General features: G+C 45.6%; 5 protein-coding genes across 21 annotated transcripts in view; 2 read left to right on the forward strand and 3 right to left on the reverse strand.

The window, feature by feature from the left end:
- Positions 1–3,809: 3,809 nt before the first annotated feature.
- The window catches only part of LOC120448068 (signal peptide, CUB and EGF-like domain-containing protein 3), a 114,217-nt gene continuing 98,813 nt past the window's right edge, over positions 3,810–19,213 (forward strand). Inside the window, exon 1 of the mRNA XM_039629834.1 lies at positions 3,810–3,840. Coding sequence (XP_039485768.1) covers positions 3,825–3,840 — 16 coding nt within the window. The 5' untranslated portion in view covers positions 3,810–3,824. The remainder of the gene's footprint in view (positions 3,841–19,213) is intronic.
- On the forward strand, positions 3,880–5,210 carry LOC120448072 (peptidoglycan-recognition protein SD). The gene has a single exon (XM_039629844.2). It carries the CDS (start codon positions 4,174–4,176, stop codon positions 4,732–4,734), a length of 561 nt encoding a protein of 186 aa, XP_039485778.1. The 5' UTR covers positions 3,880–4,173; the 3' UTR covers positions 4,735–5,210.
- LOC120448067 lies at positions 5,216–7,750 on the reverse strand. Its single transcript, XM_039629832.2, has 3 exons — positions 7,255–7,750; positions 6,451–7,089; positions 5,216–6,386 (listed from the first exon to the last, which is right to left on the reverse strand). The coding sequence occupies exons 2-3, from the start codon at positions 7,079–7,081 to the stop codon at positions 5,296–5,298; spliced, it is 1,722 nt and encodes a 573-aa protein (XP_039485766.1). The 5' UTR covers positions 7,082–7,089; positions 7,255–7,750; the 3' UTR covers positions 5,216–5,295.
- Positions 8,412–19,213, reverse strand: part of LOC120448059 (ankyrin-2) — a 62,694-nt gene continuing 51,892 nt past the window's right edge. For 10 of the 16 annotated variants that reach the window (XM_039629813.1, XM_039629812.1, XM_039629811.1 and 7 more), the window contains 5 exons: positions 16,419–16,484; positions 15,609–16,040; positions 15,116–15,433; positions 9,535–14,649; positions 8,412–9,360 (listed from right to left, as the gene is read on the reverse strand). In XM_039629813.1, the coding sequence (XP_039485747.1) occupies positions 9,671–14,649; positions 15,116–15,433; positions 15,609–16,040; positions 16,419–16,484 (5,795 nt within the window). In that variant the 3' untranslated portion in view covers positions 8,412–9,360; positions 9,535–9,670. The remainder of the gene's footprint in view (positions 9,361–9,534; positions 14,650–15,115; positions 15,434–15,608; positions 16,041–16,418; positions 16,485–19,213) is intronic. The other 6 variants (XM_039629814.2, XM_039629819.2, XM_039629822.1 and 3 more) reach the window with 2 other exon arrangements.
- Positions 16,018–19,213, reverse strand: part of LOC120448066 — a 32,856-nt gene continuing 29,660 nt past the window's right edge. The window contains exons 2-4 of one of the 2 annotated variants that reach the window (XM_039629830.2): positions 16,856–19,145; positions 16,419–16,484; positions 16,018–16,040 (exon numbers count right to left, since the gene is read on the reverse strand). In XM_039629830.2, the coding sequence (XP_039485764.1) occupies positions 16,983–19,067 (2,085 nt within the window). In that variant the 5' untranslated portion in view covers positions 19,068–19,145 and the 3' untranslated portion in view covers positions 16,018–16,040; positions 16,419–16,484; positions 16,856–16,982. Of the gene's footprint in view, positions 16,041–16,418; positions 16,485–16,855; positions 19,146–19,213 lie in introns of those variants that run through there. The other variant, XM_039629831.2, reaches the window with a different exon arrangement.

Raw genomic sequence — 19,213 nt, forward strand, 5'->3', positions numbered from 1 at the left:
CAATATTTCCCTAGCATATATCAAAAGTTATGGTTAAAGAGTTGCCCCTATACATATATCGTCGTATCGTAGCTCCCAGCTAGCCTCCAGTAGATTCCCCCAGCGCACTTCCTTCCGGCACTTTGACGGGCTGCTCGGGGGACTGGTTGATGTTTGTCCGCCTCTTCGGATCGGCTGCGTCTGAGGATCCTAGCGACTGGATGTGCTGCATACTGGATCCTGGCCAAACACACACGCATCCTTGAAGCCAAAAATTGAAGTGTTTGTGCGGAGCACAAGTGCCCAAAATGTGCATGAAAACAGCTTACAGCAGCATGAAAATTTTCTGACAAGATGTCAGCATGGCGAAGGAAGATGGAGTCGGGTTTTTTCTTTTTATTTTTGGTTTTGTTGGACGCCAAAAGTGGCAAGGACCAAAGGACGATGAGTTAGCAGTTACGCACATCGTTTTTGGCTTTAACATAACATCATATTGTTGCGCATAACTTGCATTGCATATTGCAAATACTGCGGCGAGCAAAACTGCAACTTGTAGAGAGCAGATGTAAGCACAAAATGCTGCAGTTCATAATAAAATAGATGGGAAAATGTGAAAAGTAGCACAAACATTCAAATATCACAGTGCGAAGTATTAAAGCCTATTTATGGGCCCATTAAAGTCGACAATCAAGTGGTTTGCCACCAAATGGAAATGCATAAATTGCAGATGCAAAAAGCAATTTTCCAATCTTGGTAAGACCACATATGCATAGAATGCATTTTAGATCGCACTAATTAAGCTATGTTTGAGTTTAATTTGATGTTTTGATTCAGATGGAAAATATGCTTATATAACTAATGAGAATTATGCGTATTTATAAATAAGCACAGATTCGTTTAAACTAGATTACCTTAATATTATGTTCATTTTAAGCTTCTTATTTGTATATTTATGCATTTTGCGCATTTCGTTTCCCCCACATAAGTAAAAACAAACAAACGATTAAACATAAAACTACTAAACTATTTGAATGATGTTGAGAATGTATCATAAACTTAGGTGGGTTGTTCTACAGACTGCCTCCTACTTGTCACCCATTAGTACAACATATTCAGCTTGAAATCAAAGGTTTAAATTTCCATCATTGTTTAACAGAAAGTTCGAAGGAACTTTAAGGTTAAGGTCCTGAATTCAGCGCCTGCATATTCATAGCCGGGAACTTTATTCATTAGCGAATAAGACGAAGGCAGCGCCTTCGAAAATATCAGGACACAAGTTGCGCGACTCGTAAACGAAATAAGTTTTCGTTTTCTGCTCGAGTTCTTGTTATGGAATTTAAGCAAGTTGTCATAAAAATGTCGCCTCCTACTACCGCCCCCCATTCCCACTCCCCCCGATCTGACACGCCGCCCGATTTCGAATTTCGGAGGGAAAGAGGGGTGTGGGTGTGGGAAAAGCAGAGGGAGGTGTCAATCCGCAGTGCAAAGTTACTTGAAATCCAAATCCGCACTGTGGTTGCAGTTGCAGGCAACTTTTGCTCTTTCCTGTTTCGTGGAAAAGCCTTCGGGGCGAGATGGGGGAAAGGGGGCGTGGCAGGCAGCAGATGTTGCAGAATTGGGTACAAATTGTTGCTGCTGTTGGCCACAACTTTCCGGGCGTGCACGATTGACACCTTTTGGGAATTTGCTACACGACGGCTTTAACGGAGCCGGCAGTTTAATTTGTTTGCCGTCCAGAGAAATGGAAGGCCTACACTTCATCATGCAACACAACATCATAATCACCATCGTCATCGCCATCGTCATCGTGAACAACATGGATTCTCCAAGTTTTCCCTGCAATTTAATAGATGGCTTTGTGTGCCAACGGCCCCACTGCCGTGGCATGGAAAATGGAAAATGAAAGAGGAAAACGCCGGAAAGGGAAGGATAACTAAACGTGCCCAATGCGAGATTCCAGTAGAATTCGCATAAAAACTTTCGCCCTAAACTTGTGCAAGTTCTTTTAATTTTAATTAAACGGATGAGCAGCAATTAGCGAAATAAATCTGACAATTTTGCAAATGAGCCAACTTGGCGCCCCCGAAAATTGCACCCAAATGCGGCACAGATTAAATTGAGACTATGGACTCGGCGAAAAAAATATGTTTTCCTCGGCAGGACAACTCGGAAAACTCGCCCGAAAACAATTCGAATAACCATACAACAATGTTTTTTTTTTTTTGGGGTGAGCGGTGGGCGGATTTTGGAGGGCTGCTCCGAGTGGCGAACTCACTTAAATTCAAGTTAACGGCGAGTTTTTCCCGCCAGCAGCTGGTTTTTCCAGCCGCGCATAGTTTTGGCCTCGGTTTTCGGTTTTAGCCCGGCTTTTTGGGTTTTCTGGATGTTGCGGCTTGGGCTTGAATCCCCGCCCACTCGCCTCCTTTTTGCCATCGCATTTTATATTCATTTTGGCTTTTAATTGAGGGCGCTTACTTGCATTTTCGTTGTCACTTTGCGACTTCACTTCCTCATCACGCCCTTTTTTGGGGGCTTAATGGCCTGCACTCCGCATTGTTTTTTGCAGTTTTTGCATTTAATTGCAAAAGTTTTTTAATTAAATCACTGCCTAGAACATCTGTGTCAAGTTGAGGTTTCTGTGGGCTCGTATTAACTGGCAAAAAGTACGCATAAATCGAGGGCTCTCAATATATTTAAGGGTATTCGACTTTTTTCGGAGGAATACCTTATCATAAGCTGTTTGAATTATAATTGCCATTTTCAATTTTATACTACCATACTGCTACTATACTGCACTACCAAAAATATGAATATATTTTCAAAACAATTTTATTTTTATTTTTCAAATTTAAAAGTTACTTACCTTACCTTCTGCATACATATATTTACATATATCCATCCATTTATCCTTGTACTATTCACTATTTATCCTTTTCACTATATCACTATTGCCGACATACATACATTTACATATGTATATCTTGATACACACAACACACACACACACAATAAAAAAATACAAAAAATAACCGCGAACAAACTGTTGTTTCCATTCCTTACTCCGTAGTATTTCGCGGATATTTTAATATTACCGACCGAATCGAATTAACGTACTACTTCGACGTTGTATTGAATGTAACTCTTTAGATAACTGATTACAGTTAGTTTTAAGTCAACGGCCAGCAACCAGCTGTAGTAATAACTCACAAAAAAATTGAATTCACGCGCACGGTAAACAAAGCGACCGCTTCGGCAAAACAAAAGGAACGACTGAAAAATATTCGATCGAAGAAGGCGTCACCAGGTGAAAATAGCGGTACTTGCGCGAAAACACACACGCATTCGCTTTCGGCGAGTAATTCGATCGCATCAAACACTTACGTTTGCTTACGGAGAGCTTACAGTTGCATAGTTCTTACTCTAAAATTGTGCGAAAGAGTATGCTGCACAAGATTGAAATAACGGCACTTGCGCGAACGCGCTCTCTTTCACCTTGCTTTTCTGTTATACACATTACATGCAATTCGGCGCGTAGTTCGATCGCATTAAACGCTTCGGTAAAATGCAGTCCGTTATTTAAATGCGTAAAAATAGTGCGTTTAAATTATTGCTGGCGCTATAACTACATAACTTACAATGAGTTTGTGGTAATATGAAATATAATATGCAAAAGTGCTCCATCTGCTGATGCGCGAGTATTAGTGTAACATAAGAAAGCGGAATTGTGAAATAGCCCAATAAGAAGTTTATGTAGTGCCTTGTATGAAAGTATGTGTATGTATTTATGTACATACATATGTACATATTGATGCTGATCCATTCATGCTAATTGCGACCAATTCCTAATGAAGTACAAAAGTGGTAAGTGAATTAAGCGCTATTATCTTACACTTTTTATTACAAATTTATAAAAATCCCCTTTGCGGTGGCCCACAATGTGTGCTTTCCAAACCCCACTCATTTTGCAAAATTCTCCGAGTGCTTCCTTCAATCGTAACCCCAAAGTAGCTAATAGAACTCCCCTCTGTCAATTATCTATCACCGGCAAGAAAAATCCCCTTACATCATGAGCTACATACAATATGGGGTCGTAAGACAATCTCCCTGGGGGCACTCCCCTTATCAGCAGCGGTCATATAGGTGCCGCAGCACATAAGATCCCCGGTTCAGTCAGTTGGCAGACACGAAAGTGGGATGACTTGGATCGGAGTGCTCATCGTTGGCCTCACAGCCGTCGCTGTCCAGGGGGAAGTACCGATAGTGACGAGGGCCGAGTGGAATGCCAAGCCACCGAACGGAGCCATGGACAGCATGGCAACTCCCTTGCCCCGCGCTGTGATTGCCCATACAGCTGGTGGGGATTGTGCGGATGATGTCACATGCGCCCAGCATTTGCGAAATCTCCAAAACTTCCAAATGACCAGGCAGAAGTTCTCGGACATAGCCTACCACTATCTGATCGGCGGCAATGGCAAGGTGTACGAAGGCAGAAGTCCAAGCCAGAAAGGTGCCTTTGCTGCTCCCAATAACGATGGCTCCTTGGGCATCGCGTTCATTGGTAACTTTGATAAGCAAGCTCCCAGCCAAGCGGCCTTGGATGCCGCCAAGGAGCTGCTGCAGCTGGCTGTCAAACAGGAGCAGCTCCTGGAGAGCTACAAGCTACTGGGCCATCGCCAGGTCACTGCTACCCTGAGTCCTGGAGACGCACTGTACGCTCTGATACAGCAGTGGCCCCACTGGTCCGAAGAGATGTAGAGTGCATTTGGCATAAGGTTTCGACACGTAAAGACCACTCCTTACACATTTATTTGTAAATATAATTATGTATAATTTGTTTTTTTTTTTTTGCTTAAATACGAATACTAAAATTTTAATTTTGTTGATCTGTTTCCGATGTACTGCTTCGACTTTGCACATTTTTGTCAGCTGCCGCTTTGTTTGTTTTCTTAATTTTTTTTTTGTTTGCCAGACCCGTTTAATAAGCAGGGTGCTCCCCAGGAGCAGCAGTGCACTGGGCCACAATAGAGATTTGAGACATCACATAGCATCGTTCACCGAACCGGAACTTCCGCAAGAAACTAAGCTAACTATACAGAACCCTAGGATGAAGCACGGAACGCAGATGGAACGAACGTGAACGTGAACGTAATCGTAATGGTATGCAGATAGATAATGCGCCAAACGAGAGAGAGAGGTAAACAAAAGTCGGCAACGTGAACGTGGCAAACAGATGCTGTTACAGATTACAGATTATAGATTTAGAAAATATAAAACAAGGAACTATACAAAATTCGTAAAGTACTTAGGTAAATTGCACTAATATAAACTCCCATTTGAGCTGCCGCTCGCACTGTCGGTACTGCCGCCCATGCCACCGTTTCCGCTCATGTTACCATTGCCAATTCCTATGCCAATACCGCTTCCATTACCGCTCTGCTGGCCAAAGTCCAGCTGGAGCAGCCAATCCCTTTTGGCCAGACCTTCGGGCGTCTCGCCACGCTGCGTACACAGCGGCTGGAAGCAGGTGGTCAGTCCGACGCTGGGCGTGAATTCCGCCCGTTCGCGTAACTCCTCCTCGGTGGCCAGCATGATGCAATCGTCGTCAATTTCATCGCTATCGACACTGTAGGCCAATTGCTGCTGCTCTGCCCTTTGCTGCACGATGCTGTCGCTGGTGCGCCGAAATGAGTCGTCCGTCTTGCGCAGGAAATTGTACAGGGCCACACAGCCGAGCACCACTTCGCGGATGTGCTTGTCACTGATGCGCAGCGGCTGCGCCAGAATGGGGAACATGTTGCACAGTATTCGCATCGTTTGATCCGCATGGGCATTGACCTGCTCCAGTGCCTCCAATACGGCCCGATCCTTGGGCAGATTGCGTGTGGTCACCAGATACGAGGTGGCTGGCAGTACCGAATCGCCAGCAAAGTAATAGCCCTGTCGGTCCATCTCCGCCGACTGTTGTTCCTCCAGAGCGTGCATCTTGTGCCTAATCAGCTCAACGGCAGTGGTCTGGTTATAGATGTCATTGGGTCGGCTGCTCGCCGCCCGTTCCACCTTTGCGTACTGGAAATTGTTGTCGGCATCCACGATGCCCGTGAAGATGACGGTCGCGCGCTTGCGATCGTCGCCAGCGGCGGATGCGCTGCTCGCCGCCCCGGAACTTGAACCTGTTCCGGAGCCTTGGAGTTGGATGCTACGCATGAACAGATTGCCCACACAGTGGGGCAGGTTGTGCTTGCGCTCCATCTCCTCGGCGGCGCTGCGCCACTGATCGTCAGTCTTTGGTAGTGTCACGTATTGGTCCTTGAGGTGCTCATAGAAGCCCAGACAGATATTGGCAATCATTTCGTTTATCACAAATTTCGAGGCACGGAAGCAGTAGTTTCGACAAGAATGTACTTCACCTGCGTCCGGGATAGAGATATTTATATTAGTGGCCCGTAATGGGAAGTCAATATATATACTTACCCGTTGCCAAATACTTGAGCGTTATGGCCAGTCGCTCCTCGGCGCTGAAGGACTTCTTCTTGCGCTGCGGAGCATACTGGCTAATGATGGGCTCCAGCTTTTGAACTAGATACCGAAACTGGCTCTCTGTTATGGCTAGGAAGTAATTCAAGTGATAGCACTCATCCTTGCGCGACTGCAGTTCACTTAGTAAATTCTCCTTGCTAAGAAACTCGGCCTGGTTCTTGCGCAGCCACTCCTTGGTCCACTCGAGTCTTCTCCGCGTGTTGAGTATGCCGGCCAGGTCTAGGGCGCTTATCTTGGACGTTTGCGGTCTGGACAGCACCGATGTTCTAGCGGCGCCACCGACTCCACCCGATGGTCCGGCTCCTCCCGTTGCCTGGGATTCCATTATTGCTCCTCCACCTCCCGGGGCGTTGCCTTCGTTGTTGTTATCCGGTGTGACCCCAATCGAGGGCTGCGCCACGCCCACTCCTCCTGCGGCGGAGGCTAACTGATGACCTGCGGTGGCCGAAACACCGCCAGATCCGGCTCCAGCTCCAGCACTTGCTGCCAATCCTCCAGAACCACTACGATTACCAACATCGCGTTCGCGCAGCACGCCAATAACCTTTAACTTGATTTTGTCCATGGGGCAGCCTGCAAGGAAAAAGATGGCCAGTGATATATTGTACTATAATCCCAGGTCGACCTAGAATCTATAGCTATGCCAGCTATATAGCTATATAGCCGCACCCCACTTTTCGGCCCCCGATTTTCGCCCACTCGTCGTGTGTTTTGTGCAACAAATCGATTTTTACTCACCCTCCCAACCTCCCGTGTTCCTTGCGATGTGTGTATAACCAGTTTCGGATATTCGGGTGAAAATACGTTTTTGCTACGGCCTGGGTTGTATGTTGTATAATTAGAAATATCCGTCGGATCTGCTGTATCTATTGCCTTTCTTTTACTTGGCTTGGCATTTGCAATCGGTTCTGGATTTTCACCTACGGATTATTATATGTACGTCGAATGGTACCCAAGAAAAATCCGATGCCAATACGAAAATGCAGCCATCAGCAAGCAGCAGCAGCAACAACAACAACAAAAACAGCCGAACGTCGACAAGTTTTTGGGGCCAGGAATTGCATAGAGCCCAGCCAAGGAGTTTTCCGGCCAGTTGACGCTTTTCACGGTTCGGTTATCCGTTTTTCCTCGGCCCAGCTCACCTGCGTTGCGGCTATCACTTGACCGAAAACCACATTTTCCCCAATTCGTTTCTTTTTTCACGGTGATGTTGCCCGATTCAGTGTGACCGCGCCGATGACGATAAAAAATGCCATACGGCTAGGACGTAAAATGAATACCGTAATATACCACCAATGTCGTTTTCAATAAAATACCATTTTAATGTCTAGCTATTTACAAAAACTACTTTTTAAAATTATTTTCTTTAAATATTTAGGGCATATAAGATTTAAGATTTAATTTTTTTTTTTTAAAGATTATACAGGGCACTCACTAACGTTAAATATGTCATTTTAAGCCATAACATATTGCCATTCTCCCCATAATTTAATTTTAGAAAAGCAATATATGGTGTGACCGTACTATATCCTTGTGATGTTTTTAGATCCTTCCTATAATATATATATTATATATGCCCATAACAAATAAAACAAATAATTTTATAAAAAACTCATTTCTGTCAATATGTTATATTTTCTTATAAACTTATCTTTTATATCAAATTTTTAAATCTTGCGAATTAACCTCCAAAGAAGTTCCTTTCAAAAAGAAAAGGTATTAATATAACCAATAGATACAAAAAGTATCTTTAACAGAGTTTAAAGAAATCTAATACTTTTTTTACGGTATACAGTGCCACCCTCTAAAATTAAAAATGGCCCCATATCCTTTGTGTAAGTGTAATTTCCGGTTAAAAATTTCCCCTTAGCCATAAATTTGAACTACAATCAAAATTTGTATTAAGCATTTTATTTGGTTATTCATACGCGTGTGGGTTTACAATACAATAATGTTTTTCTTTTTCATTCAATATTTCTTGTATGTTTTTAACACAAATATTATTTTTTTTATTCATATTCCATTACAGTGGTGATGCTAAAACGATTAAATCCTTTCAATAATTAGGTTCTTTGACAAATACTCGTTCACGCAAGATGTGCATTACGAAAATTAGCGATACACTTAATGGCTGTTTTTTTTTTGGTATTTCTATGTGAATTAAGTTCATATCTTGTTTGTATATGGTTTAAATTTGATCTATGCATTCTTTTTCAGATTGTATATTTATGTATATTTCACTGTTAAAATATGCAAGCGAAAAAATTTGCTTGGTTCTGGTAAAAAAAATGAGACTTTAAAAGCATTTCACTTGCCACGCTTCAACTATTTCATTGCGTCCCCTTTTTCACATGCGTTTGTATAATTGCTTAAATTAAACTACAATAATAAGCGATTCATTTAATAATAAGTTTCCTTCGTACATGTACATATATAATAACTACATCAAATTAAAAGCAAAGGTGTATTCCATTACAACGCCTAGCACAAAGATTTTCGGTTTCTGCCGTAACTTTATTTAAATTTTTAAACATTAAAGCCAATAAGAAAATGCGTTGAACGGCTAATTTTTGCCATATTCATATTCGTATTCATATTCATGTTTGCGATTTTATAGTTTTTATAAATATATAAAATATATATATTTGCCTTTAAAAACTCGTGTATGCACTTCAATATCATTAAAAATGTGTGTGTGTCTGTGTAGATGGAAAATGTCAAATTTGCTAATTAATAAATCCCTCTCGCTGTTCGATTTGAAATCGGTGATGTTCAGAGCCGGTAAAGATGCGTTCCTCATCCAGAAACTCCTTCATTAGTGCTTCGTCTAGAAGGGCGCCTTGTCTGCAAAAATAGAACGAGAAGTGCCTTATTTAATAACCATTTTGAGCTAAGTAGAGCGGCGAGTATTACTTTTCTCTGTCAAAGTTGAGCTCTGCTTCTAAGTCGAAGACCAAGTAAAGACACAAAACAAAAGTAAAACGAAAAGCCGCGCAGCCTTTGCCGTGTGATGCTTACCTAGCCAAATATTCTAAGTCACCGTTCAAGCCCCATTTTCATATAGGATTACGTGTGACATCTCTTATATATCTCTTTTCTTCTGACTCTCTCGCTCTTTCTCTCTGCCTCTCTATCTCCTAATCCCATCCAGCGTTTAGTGGCCTTGGTGTGGCTTCTTGGCGAGATCGCGTCCTTCATCCTCGACCACCGTGGACTCATCGTGTGACCAAAAACTGGCCGACATTTGCGACGACGACATGCCACCCACACCAGGGAACGAATCCTCCATGAGAGTGCTGGATGCACAGCTGGTCACGCTCCCGGACATCTGGGAGTTACCAGCGCTAGTCTGGTACGTGGCCGTTGTACCAGCCGAACTGGTTGTTTGCTCCACGCACATGTTTAAGGAATCCACCGATACGTCCTTCGACATACCGGCCTCGTCCATTGGAAGTTCCTGGATGCCACCAGCCACATTTGTTGTAGTGGTTATCACCCTGGTCACCGTATGTTCATGCCCATCGGCATCCGTGCTGGTGGTAGTCGTGGTCGTGGTGGTGGTCAGTCCATCACCCAGTGTCACTCCACCGCCGCTAACGAACTTGCTCATAAGATCCAGCTGCTCATCGCCGAATGATTCTATGCTCTCCTGGCGCGAGTGTCGCTTATCGATCTCCAGGGAATCAATGTCCGATCTTGTCGTGGCGTCCTTGGAGATGTCAAAGCTTTCAATGCTGCTGGTCATCATGTCGTGGCTCTTGCTGATCTCCATGCTATCGATGCTATCCTTTTCGGAATCCTGGCTGTCGATCTTAGACTTGCTATCCAACTCAGTGGTGCTCATGTCGGTGACTTTGCCTTGAACGGATCCTTCCTCCCGCTCCAGCTTCTGCTTAAGCAGGGCTTCGATGCTCTCTACTTGACTGGAGGGCACCACTTCGGTGCGGGTTACGGTGCGCGTTACCTTGGTCACCACAACATTACTCGTGGCTCCTTTTTCGCTGCCATTTGATTTATTTGACTCATCTGAGCGCGAAAGTAATGCAGCTTCCTCCCTGGCCTTGATCTCAATCAGGTGGGCTTCAATGCAGGCATTCTCGAGACCCTCGAAGTCCTTCAGACTGGAGACCGATACATCGTCACCAGGGGCAGTTCCACTGCCACTGTGACGAACCACATATCGGCGGGTGAAGCTTCCATTGCTCGAATCCGTAGAACCTTGGTGCGTGCGATTTCGGTTCTCTAGGGAAATGGCTTGCTCCAGGGACTCAAACTCCTGTAGACTACTCATTGAGACATCGTCGTGCTCACCACGGGAATGATAGCGTCGTGCCGCCACATCGTATTCGGGGGTGCTTGAGAAGGAGTCTTTGAAACTGCTGATGCGGCTACTGCCCACCTCAAACTCTCCGTCCTCCTCTTTAATGTCCTCCAGCACGGCTCCGGCTAAGTCATATGGATATCGCAGCTGGTTGTCGGTCAACTGCATCTCAACCCAGCGCTTGTTGGCAGCTGCAGTTTCACTGGAATCGCTCTCCTCCTGCTGCTCGCTACTACTGCTGGCTCCAGTGGGAGGACTCTCCTCGAACTCAAAGTTCAGGTCGTCCTTGTAGAGCTGTGATCCGAGCTTGGGATCCGCAGGCGCTGACTTGATGATGATCTTCTCAACATCTTCGTCGTGCTTTTGCACATACTTAATCGGTTTAATCTTAATGCTCTGACCGCCGAGATCTACTTCGTTGGCCTCCTTGGCCACCTCCTCAATAATGACGAATTCATCCGAGATATCCGGTTGTTCGACCATTTCAAAGGAGTCTGGGGAATCGGGAGCCTTGTGATCATCGTATTCAGCTCCTACTTCAGCGCGCTTCAGTTCCTCGAGCTTCTGACGATATTGTTCCTGCACTCGACGTTGAAAGTCCTGCTCCTTCTCCTCGGCCTTGGCCTTCTGATATACCGAGGTGTCGCTCGCCTTGTGCAATTCCTCCTCGGTGCGCACTTTGTAGAGCATCTTCTCGGGGAACTCGTCGGTCTCTTCCTCCAGGATGGGCGATTTGATGTCTTCCGTGACCATGATGTCGGGTATGTTTGAATAGTCCTGCATATTCTGAGAAGGACGGCGCTCCTCGATCATTGCTGCCTCGGCCTCTAGCTCCTCGGTGACACTGTCCTCCACGATGACCTCGGCCACCAACTGGGATGGTGTAAATGGACGCTTTTCCAATTCGCCACTGTGATCCATTTCGGCTGCCGCCTGCTTCTTCTTTTTGCTCTTTCGTTCTTTGGGGGAACGGAACTGGCGGGCATATTCCGATTCGTATGGATCCGTGTCAGATTCGCTCTCTGATTCCTTGCCTTCGCCCAGTAATGCAACCTCCTTGTCCAAGTTTTTTAGGGCATCTCCCGAAATGCTCTCATTACGCTTGTGACCCCGGCGTTTTGATTCCCCGCCTGGAGGAGTACTGGCATTCGAATCCTGCGGTGAATGTTCTTTGCTCTCCATTTCCAGCATAAATGTGGCGTCTTCGGGCACCGAGGCAGATGGAATAGACTCATCATGGCCGTACTGGAAACCCTCGATGCCGGTCAAGGAAGAAGAACCGGCAGATCCGATTATATCATCAAAGTTCTCTACAACGGTGTCAATGTTGGATGTACTCGACATGCTCACGGAAAGAATACTGCCTTCGTCTAGGCTGGATGCCAGCTTGGACTCGTCAATGGACCGACGTGGATCTGCGTGATACAACAGGATGTCCTCGCCCTTTTCACTCTCCCGCGGACTATCCACCTTGCTATCCTCCAAGGGATAGGCCAGGCCCCAGGTGCGCTCTGCCTCCTTGGCCTTGGGATATTCCTCGATTTGCACATCCTGAACGGGCAATGGCTCTTCGTCCTGGGTCTTTGGCTTAAATATCATTTCCTGGGAGCGCTTCATGAGGCTCTGCTGTTCGCTAGTCGGATAGGCAGTTCCTGGCAGCTCTACACTCTCATCACTGTCCTCGTCATCGGCACGAAGATCGCCCAGACGCGACATCTCTTCGGCCTCAAAGGCATCGACATCAGCAGAGGAGGCCACCAATGTCTCCGACAGCTCGGACACATCAATGCTGGCCAAATTGGCCGAAGTCTCCGACTGGGAATCTAAACTACTGCTTCCGAGGGTGCTGACTGCACTAATATATTCGGTGCCCTCTGTGCGACCAGTGGTGGTGAATTCCCGCGCGGTTTGGTACTCACTTGAGGTGCCAGTGCCTGTGGTGGTCAGAAGGTTATCCAAGTCTGAGGACAACGGTCGACTTTGCGTCTTGTCGAAGCTTCTGTGGAAGCTCTCGCTTGAGCTGGAGGTGTCTACATCGGGAATAGACCAGCGGTTCATGGAGTCTGGCGATGTCTCGGTTTTAAGTCGATGAACCACAGCATCAATTGGCTTCATGGATTGATCAGACGAGAGCTCTTCAAAAGTGCTAGTTGTAATTGATTTTTCGGTTGCAACCTCATCACCAACGACACTTGCGACGGCCAATTTCTCTGAATAATAATCTTCCATTGAGCTAAAATCCTCGGCGGTTTCAGTTGAAATAAAGCCCAATGAGGCTTGTTCCTCCTTTGCCATTTGTTCTTCCATGGAGCTCAACTCCTCGGCTGTGCCGGTGGAAATGAAACCTAGCGAACCGTGGTCATCACGTCTTTCCCCTCTGCCAAAGACATCGTGGGCATAATGTGCCATTGCCGCTTGTTTATTAAGGGTCTCCTTGATTGTGGTGTCGAACAGACCTTCTGGAGGCTGAGTACTATCCAAAGTGGAAGTCTGCATGCTTGTTTCGGGTATGCCAATGAATGAGGAGATGTCTTCGCTCTCACCTGCAAATGAAAATCCCTGAGGCATGTTACTCGTTTCAAGTTGGGAAGTGGTCTCCTGGATTAAGTCCTTCAGCTCCTTATCCTCAGTGCTGTGTTCTTCCTCCAGGATTTCATCTCCGAGAACCTTATCAAGCGTACTCTGCATGCTGGTTTCTTGAGGTTGCTGAGGCGAGTGAACTACTTTTTGTTTGCCCGCAATTGGGATTTCTTTTTCTGATGTCTCCCACTCACTTTTTTCCAAGGGCAATTCGAATCTATCAGTTGAGGCTGCCTTCTCAGAGATTGTATTTACAATTTCCGGAATTTCCTTACTGGACTCATCGGGATCTTCGCTGCTCGAAGGTGCAATTTCAATGATGGCTCGACCGCTGGAGCCGGTGGATGTGGTCAAGCTCTCCTCGGTCGTTACTTTTGACATTTTTTGCTCTGCAGTCTTGTCCTTATCAGCATTCTCAAATTCGAGTATGTCATTCCGGGTTTCCGAGCCTTGTCTGGTTATCTTGCTGTCCATTGCAGTAGGATCTTCGGGCTTCATCGTGATGAACTCCTTGAAAACATCGTTGGCTTCGTCAGAGTCAACGGATACCTCTTTCATTAGGGAAATATCTTTAGCATCAATGCCAATTTCGCCCTGAGCTTCCTCTTCTTGCGGTGTAACGCTTGCAGATCGTGTTGATGTCTTGATGATAACATTACGACTGGATTCCCCAATATAAAAGCTAGTGGTCTTTTCGGCACCCTCTGATTTTTCAGTATCGGCATCATCGACGGAAATCTCACTCGTTGGCTCGAAGCTTTCGGTGTGATCCTCCGAAGCAGTGGTGGTGGTTGTGACTATGTCCCGCAGCTGGGATCGAATGGAGAGCTCTGTGGAGGGCTCGTCCGTCTTGGAAATGTCCTCTGTAAGCTCAAAGCTTCTCAGACTAATGCTATCAGACTGTTCAGCTAGGGCAGCCAGGTTTTCAAAGGGTTCCGTGTGCTTAATGGGAGCACGGGGTTTTGGAACCGGTGCGGCGGCATCAAAACTAATATCAATTGGTATTTCGGGCTTCGGCACTGGGCCAGGAATGGTGGTGCTATCAGTGCCTTCGGAGACGGGGGAGTTTGCTTTGAGTACTCTTGGTTTTGGTGTGGGTGTATCGTGGCTGGTGGTAGTGAAGGCATTGGTTACTACCGTCGGCTCAGTTTCGGTTTTGGTTTCCGATTCTTTCGACGGTGGTACGGGAGTGGTATCGGTTTCACTTGAGTTTGGTAAATCGCCGCCTGTTTCTACAAAACAATAGGTGTGAAAACGAAAGCAATTTTAAAAGTGTTGTGAAAGTCGAGAACAAAAGATGAGGAAGAGTAAATACGATTACGGGATAGAAACAGGAAATAGAGTAGGTGATATTAGGGTATATGCATTCAAGTATATGGTTAGCATAGGAAACACAAGTTCATAGAGATAGATAGGTAGTATAGGTTAGTATAGGAGAGCATGCATATTTTATATGATATGAGTACAAAATGAATTAAAAAAATTTAAATGCAATTAGAGCTCAACTTGAACAATCAAAAAGTAATCATTGGCCGCGATTATGGTTCTGCCATTTCACTAGGACAACATAAATCAAAAGGAATACAGCACATACATCTATAGTGAGTCGTTTTTTTTGCTCTGTCAACGGCATTAAATGAGGCAAATAAAATGGAAATCATAGCTTATCACTAGGCGCTTCGCTTTTGCTTAGGGTACCTGCGATGAGATCTTGGATATCGTTATCGGGAGTGATTTGGTTTTGTGCCATATCGGCCATGGTGTTGGTCGTGGGGGAAACGCTTTCATCCCAGCTAAGTTTGGAAAAGTCGCCCTGCAGGGCGCTGATCTCGTCCTCGGGCACCGACATCTCAAACGCCTCATCGAACCTGGCGCTGACATCGTCCATGTCCGTGGATAGTTTCTCGATCTTTCGATCAATGCGCCTGGCTCTCGTTGCACTCTCGTCTTCCGCCTGACTTCGACTAATCTCTACGGGAAATGATACGGGTACGGATTCGAGAACTGGAACCGGATCTATATGGTACATGGTCACATGGGAGGCGGAATGGGAGCAAAAAGCAAACAATTCAGGAGAGTGGTTATAGCCAACGGACTAATCAACACTATGCAAGATTCTAATTCGCCTCAAGCTACTATCCTTAACTCTAGGCTAGCGTTGGGACTACCTCAAATCTATATGGTATGTTACCTTTTGCCGCCGATGTACTTGGGACAGCAGACTGGGACTGCTGCTGTTGGAATTGAGTGGTAATTGTCGTTGTCATGGTGGTGGTCGTGTTCTGGGCATGCAAGGGTAAATGTATGTGCTCGTCGGTGAAGCTCATGTTGTCGTCAAACGACTTGCCCGACATGGACTCAATGGTGGGCGATTTGATAACATCGACGCCGCTGATATCGTCGCATGTGATGGCATAATTCTCACTTTCTGAGTTGTAGTCCAGCTTAGCGATCTCATGGCCATTGGCCTGATGGCCGTGACTCTCAATGATCTCGACACTTTCTTCGAGCACGCGATCCACCAGAATATTGGCTTCCTCGCGAATGCGTGCAACAAGATCTCCGCTATCGCCATCGCCATCGCCATCACTATCATCATCACCACCACCAACTTTAACATCACCTGGAAGACAATTGCACAGTTCAATGGTAGGTAGAAATTGGACAGATTGAAATAGAAAGTGTGTGAGCGCGTTAGAAAGTTAGGGCAAGCGTTGGAAATCATGTAGAGCATGAGAAGCGAGCAGTATGTGCAAAATAGCTGATATGTGTGATAGCTGATGGCGGTGAGGTTGATGTTGGTGATGTGAGCGAGATCTGACGCACTGAGTCAAAAGTTTATATCGAACATAATTCCGTTGAAATTATTTTGTCAATGAGCTTTAATTGCATTTAGGAAACAAATACGAATAACTGATCAATTTTGCATACCAATTAAGCATTATGTAGTACAATATTTATGACAAGCAAAAGTTAAATATCTTGAACTTGAAAAACTTACCAATTTCATGTGAGATCTTTGCGGTATCCAGATTGGATAGGTCTACTTTTTTTTCCTGAAGGGTTTCTGCAATAAACAAAACGCATGTTAGACGAGCTCAACTTATGTGTGGCACAAACACAAAAGTGACCTAGAACTACATTATATTAATCTACAAACGAAATGATAATGAATGATTTACAGACAATCGAAACAAGAACAAACGAAACGAATTTTAAATATCACAATTTTTTAGTATCGATTACGATTGGGAATTACAATAGAGAGAGTGAGTGTTAGTAGAACGACGCATAGGTGATGCTTAGAAATTTGTTAGTATGGCACGGATACAGAGGTTAGACGTATGGGGGCGATGCGAGTAGATTTAAGGCTTTTTGCTGCATTTATTGTGGCAAGAACTTTAACGAAAATGGTTGGTAATTGTTGGCTTTACTTACAAAATGCTTGAGAGTGTGTGTGTTGGGTTTTCGTATCTATGAACACTTATTAACTATTGTTGAGATTTATTTTGGCAACTGCATGGGACTGATTCGAGTCGGATTGGCTGCGGACACGGGAAGCACGCTAGTTGCCTCCCCTGGCGGCTGACTCGTCAGACTCAACATACTCAACGTCGGTATGGGCATCTCGGATCACGCCTTTGGCATGTAGCTTCTCGGCCTCGCTGTTGAAACTGCGACCACTCTTCTCGTGCACCACCGTATAGCTCTCGTTCAACATATCATTCAGCTCCTTACTATTGCTGTTGGCCACTGCAACGGACGGCGGTTCCAACGCATCTTCCGCATCCGAAGGCAACTGAACGTCCTCAACATCGGTATGTTCCTGATTTTGCATATCATCCTTTAGCAGACGGAAGTGAAGCGGTTGTGGCTTTGTCTTGCCGCTAGTTTTGTCACCTGTCGATGGCGGTGGTACGTCGGAGACGTCTGAGATGTCGGAGACATCGTCGGTGGATACATCCTCAGATTCTGAGGTTTTGTCTGCATTTGATCCCTTTGCCTGTTGCTTAAGCTGCTCCACTCGTTTCACACCCAAAGGTAAACCGCATTCACTCAGGTCCATATCCTCGACATCTGTGACTCCATCCTCTTTGCCCTTCACGGCGTCCAGTAGTTTATTTTTGCCCTTGCTTAGAGTGCGGGTCTTTAACTTCTTGCGGCGATTTATTCCGGCCACGAAGATTTCCTCAACATCAGTTACGGACTCGGCATTGGTCTGTACTTCCAGGCGCTTGTTTTGCTGCTGCTTCAATAGTTCATTGGATACAATTACTTCGTTTTCAATTAGACTCGGTCCTCCCATCGCAGCATCTTCAGCAACTGAACGTTGAAGGCTCCACTCGTCGGCACACGAATAGTCCTCGGAATCGGTGTGGATCATGTCCTTTAGGTGGTTGTAAATGCCAAACTCGTAGTTTGTGTCCATGGGCATGACATTGGTAATTGTGTCTCCGTACTTATCCTCCTTCAGTTCTACTACTTCGCGATGGGGCAGTGGTAATGCCTCGTGGCAGATTGAACGAATTTCCGGTTCAGCAGTGGTGGACTGAGAACTCTCTTCACAGAACATGTCCTCGACATCAGTGAGGCAGGTCCCATCATCGCCAGAGGCAAGGATTATGGCACGTGGTATGGGTTGTTCGTCCTCCTCCTCGTTGTCAAAGCTATCCTCGGCGGCAGAGTCGTCAATACCCTCAACGTCAGTTAAAACCTCTTCGTTTTTCGAAGCCAGCTGTAGGAAATTCTTCTGTCCAGACGTGGGTATACTGCATTTCGAGTTTCGACGTGGCTGTCCACTGGCACTTACGAAGGCCACGTCAATTGCAGGAAAACTAGTCTCACTTGCACTCTGGCTAAACGCAGCTGCTCCCTCGGACTCGGACTCTGATTCCGAGCAGGCAATGTTGCAAACCTCTTCGTGACCACTATCGGATACCTCCAAAACTTCATCCTCGGACATGCCACGCACCCCAATACCAGTGCAATCGGACATGGCTGAGGCCAAATCGCTTATATCACTAATCACAGAAACATCTTCATATTGATCGGAGTCGTCTTGGTTCTTCTCGCCATCTGCAATATTTACTCGCCCCTGATCACCCATTGCTTGATCCAGATCAACGCACACTGATTTCTCACAACCATATCCAACTTCGGAATCGGTGTCGTAGTCTTCGCAATCAGTCAGATAGTCTGCCATACCATTTAGGTTTTGTGCTTGCACGAAATCTCCGGCTTTTATCTCACAGCTCTCCTTGGCATCATTATCGACGGCTTCCTGGTTCTGGAGTCCCTGCTGGAGGAACTCCCTAAGCGACAGCTTTAGTTCTGGGTATGCTGTGCTCTTCTCATCATCTTCCGATTCTGTGTCGTAGTCCTCCACATCAGTCACATCGTTGTCTCCCGTATTCGCTTTAGGATGAGCTTTGGGCTTCAGGGAGGAGTTACAAGAATTTCGACGGGAGCTTGGCTTTAGTACCTCCACCTGACTGTCAAAATCTTCGACATCGGTTACGCCCCCGCCGCCATTGCGCCCATAGTCCATGTCATTGCTATCTGTGTCGTGGGATGACGATGAGGAGGATAAGTCGGAATGGGTGGATCGCTTGTCGGCAGTTACGGATATAGTTGGTAGTTTCTTGGACATTATGTTTGGCTTTATTTGGTGGGTCTGTGCTATTGTGTATTGAGGCTTGAGTTTGACGGCTTTAGTTATTTATGTTTGCTATTTGTGGAGAATAAGTTAAAAATGGGTTAAGTAAAAGCACTTCATACATAGGCATATCAATAAGA

The sequence above is a fragment of the Drosophila santomea genome, chromosome 3L (assembly GCF_016746245.2).
Source record: "Drosophila santomea strain STO CAGO 1482 chromosome 3L, Prin_Dsan_1.1, whole genome shotgun sequence".
NCBI classification, from domain to species: domain Eukaryota; kingdom Metazoa; phylum Arthropoda; class Insecta; order Diptera; family Drosophilidae; genus Drosophila; species Drosophila santomea.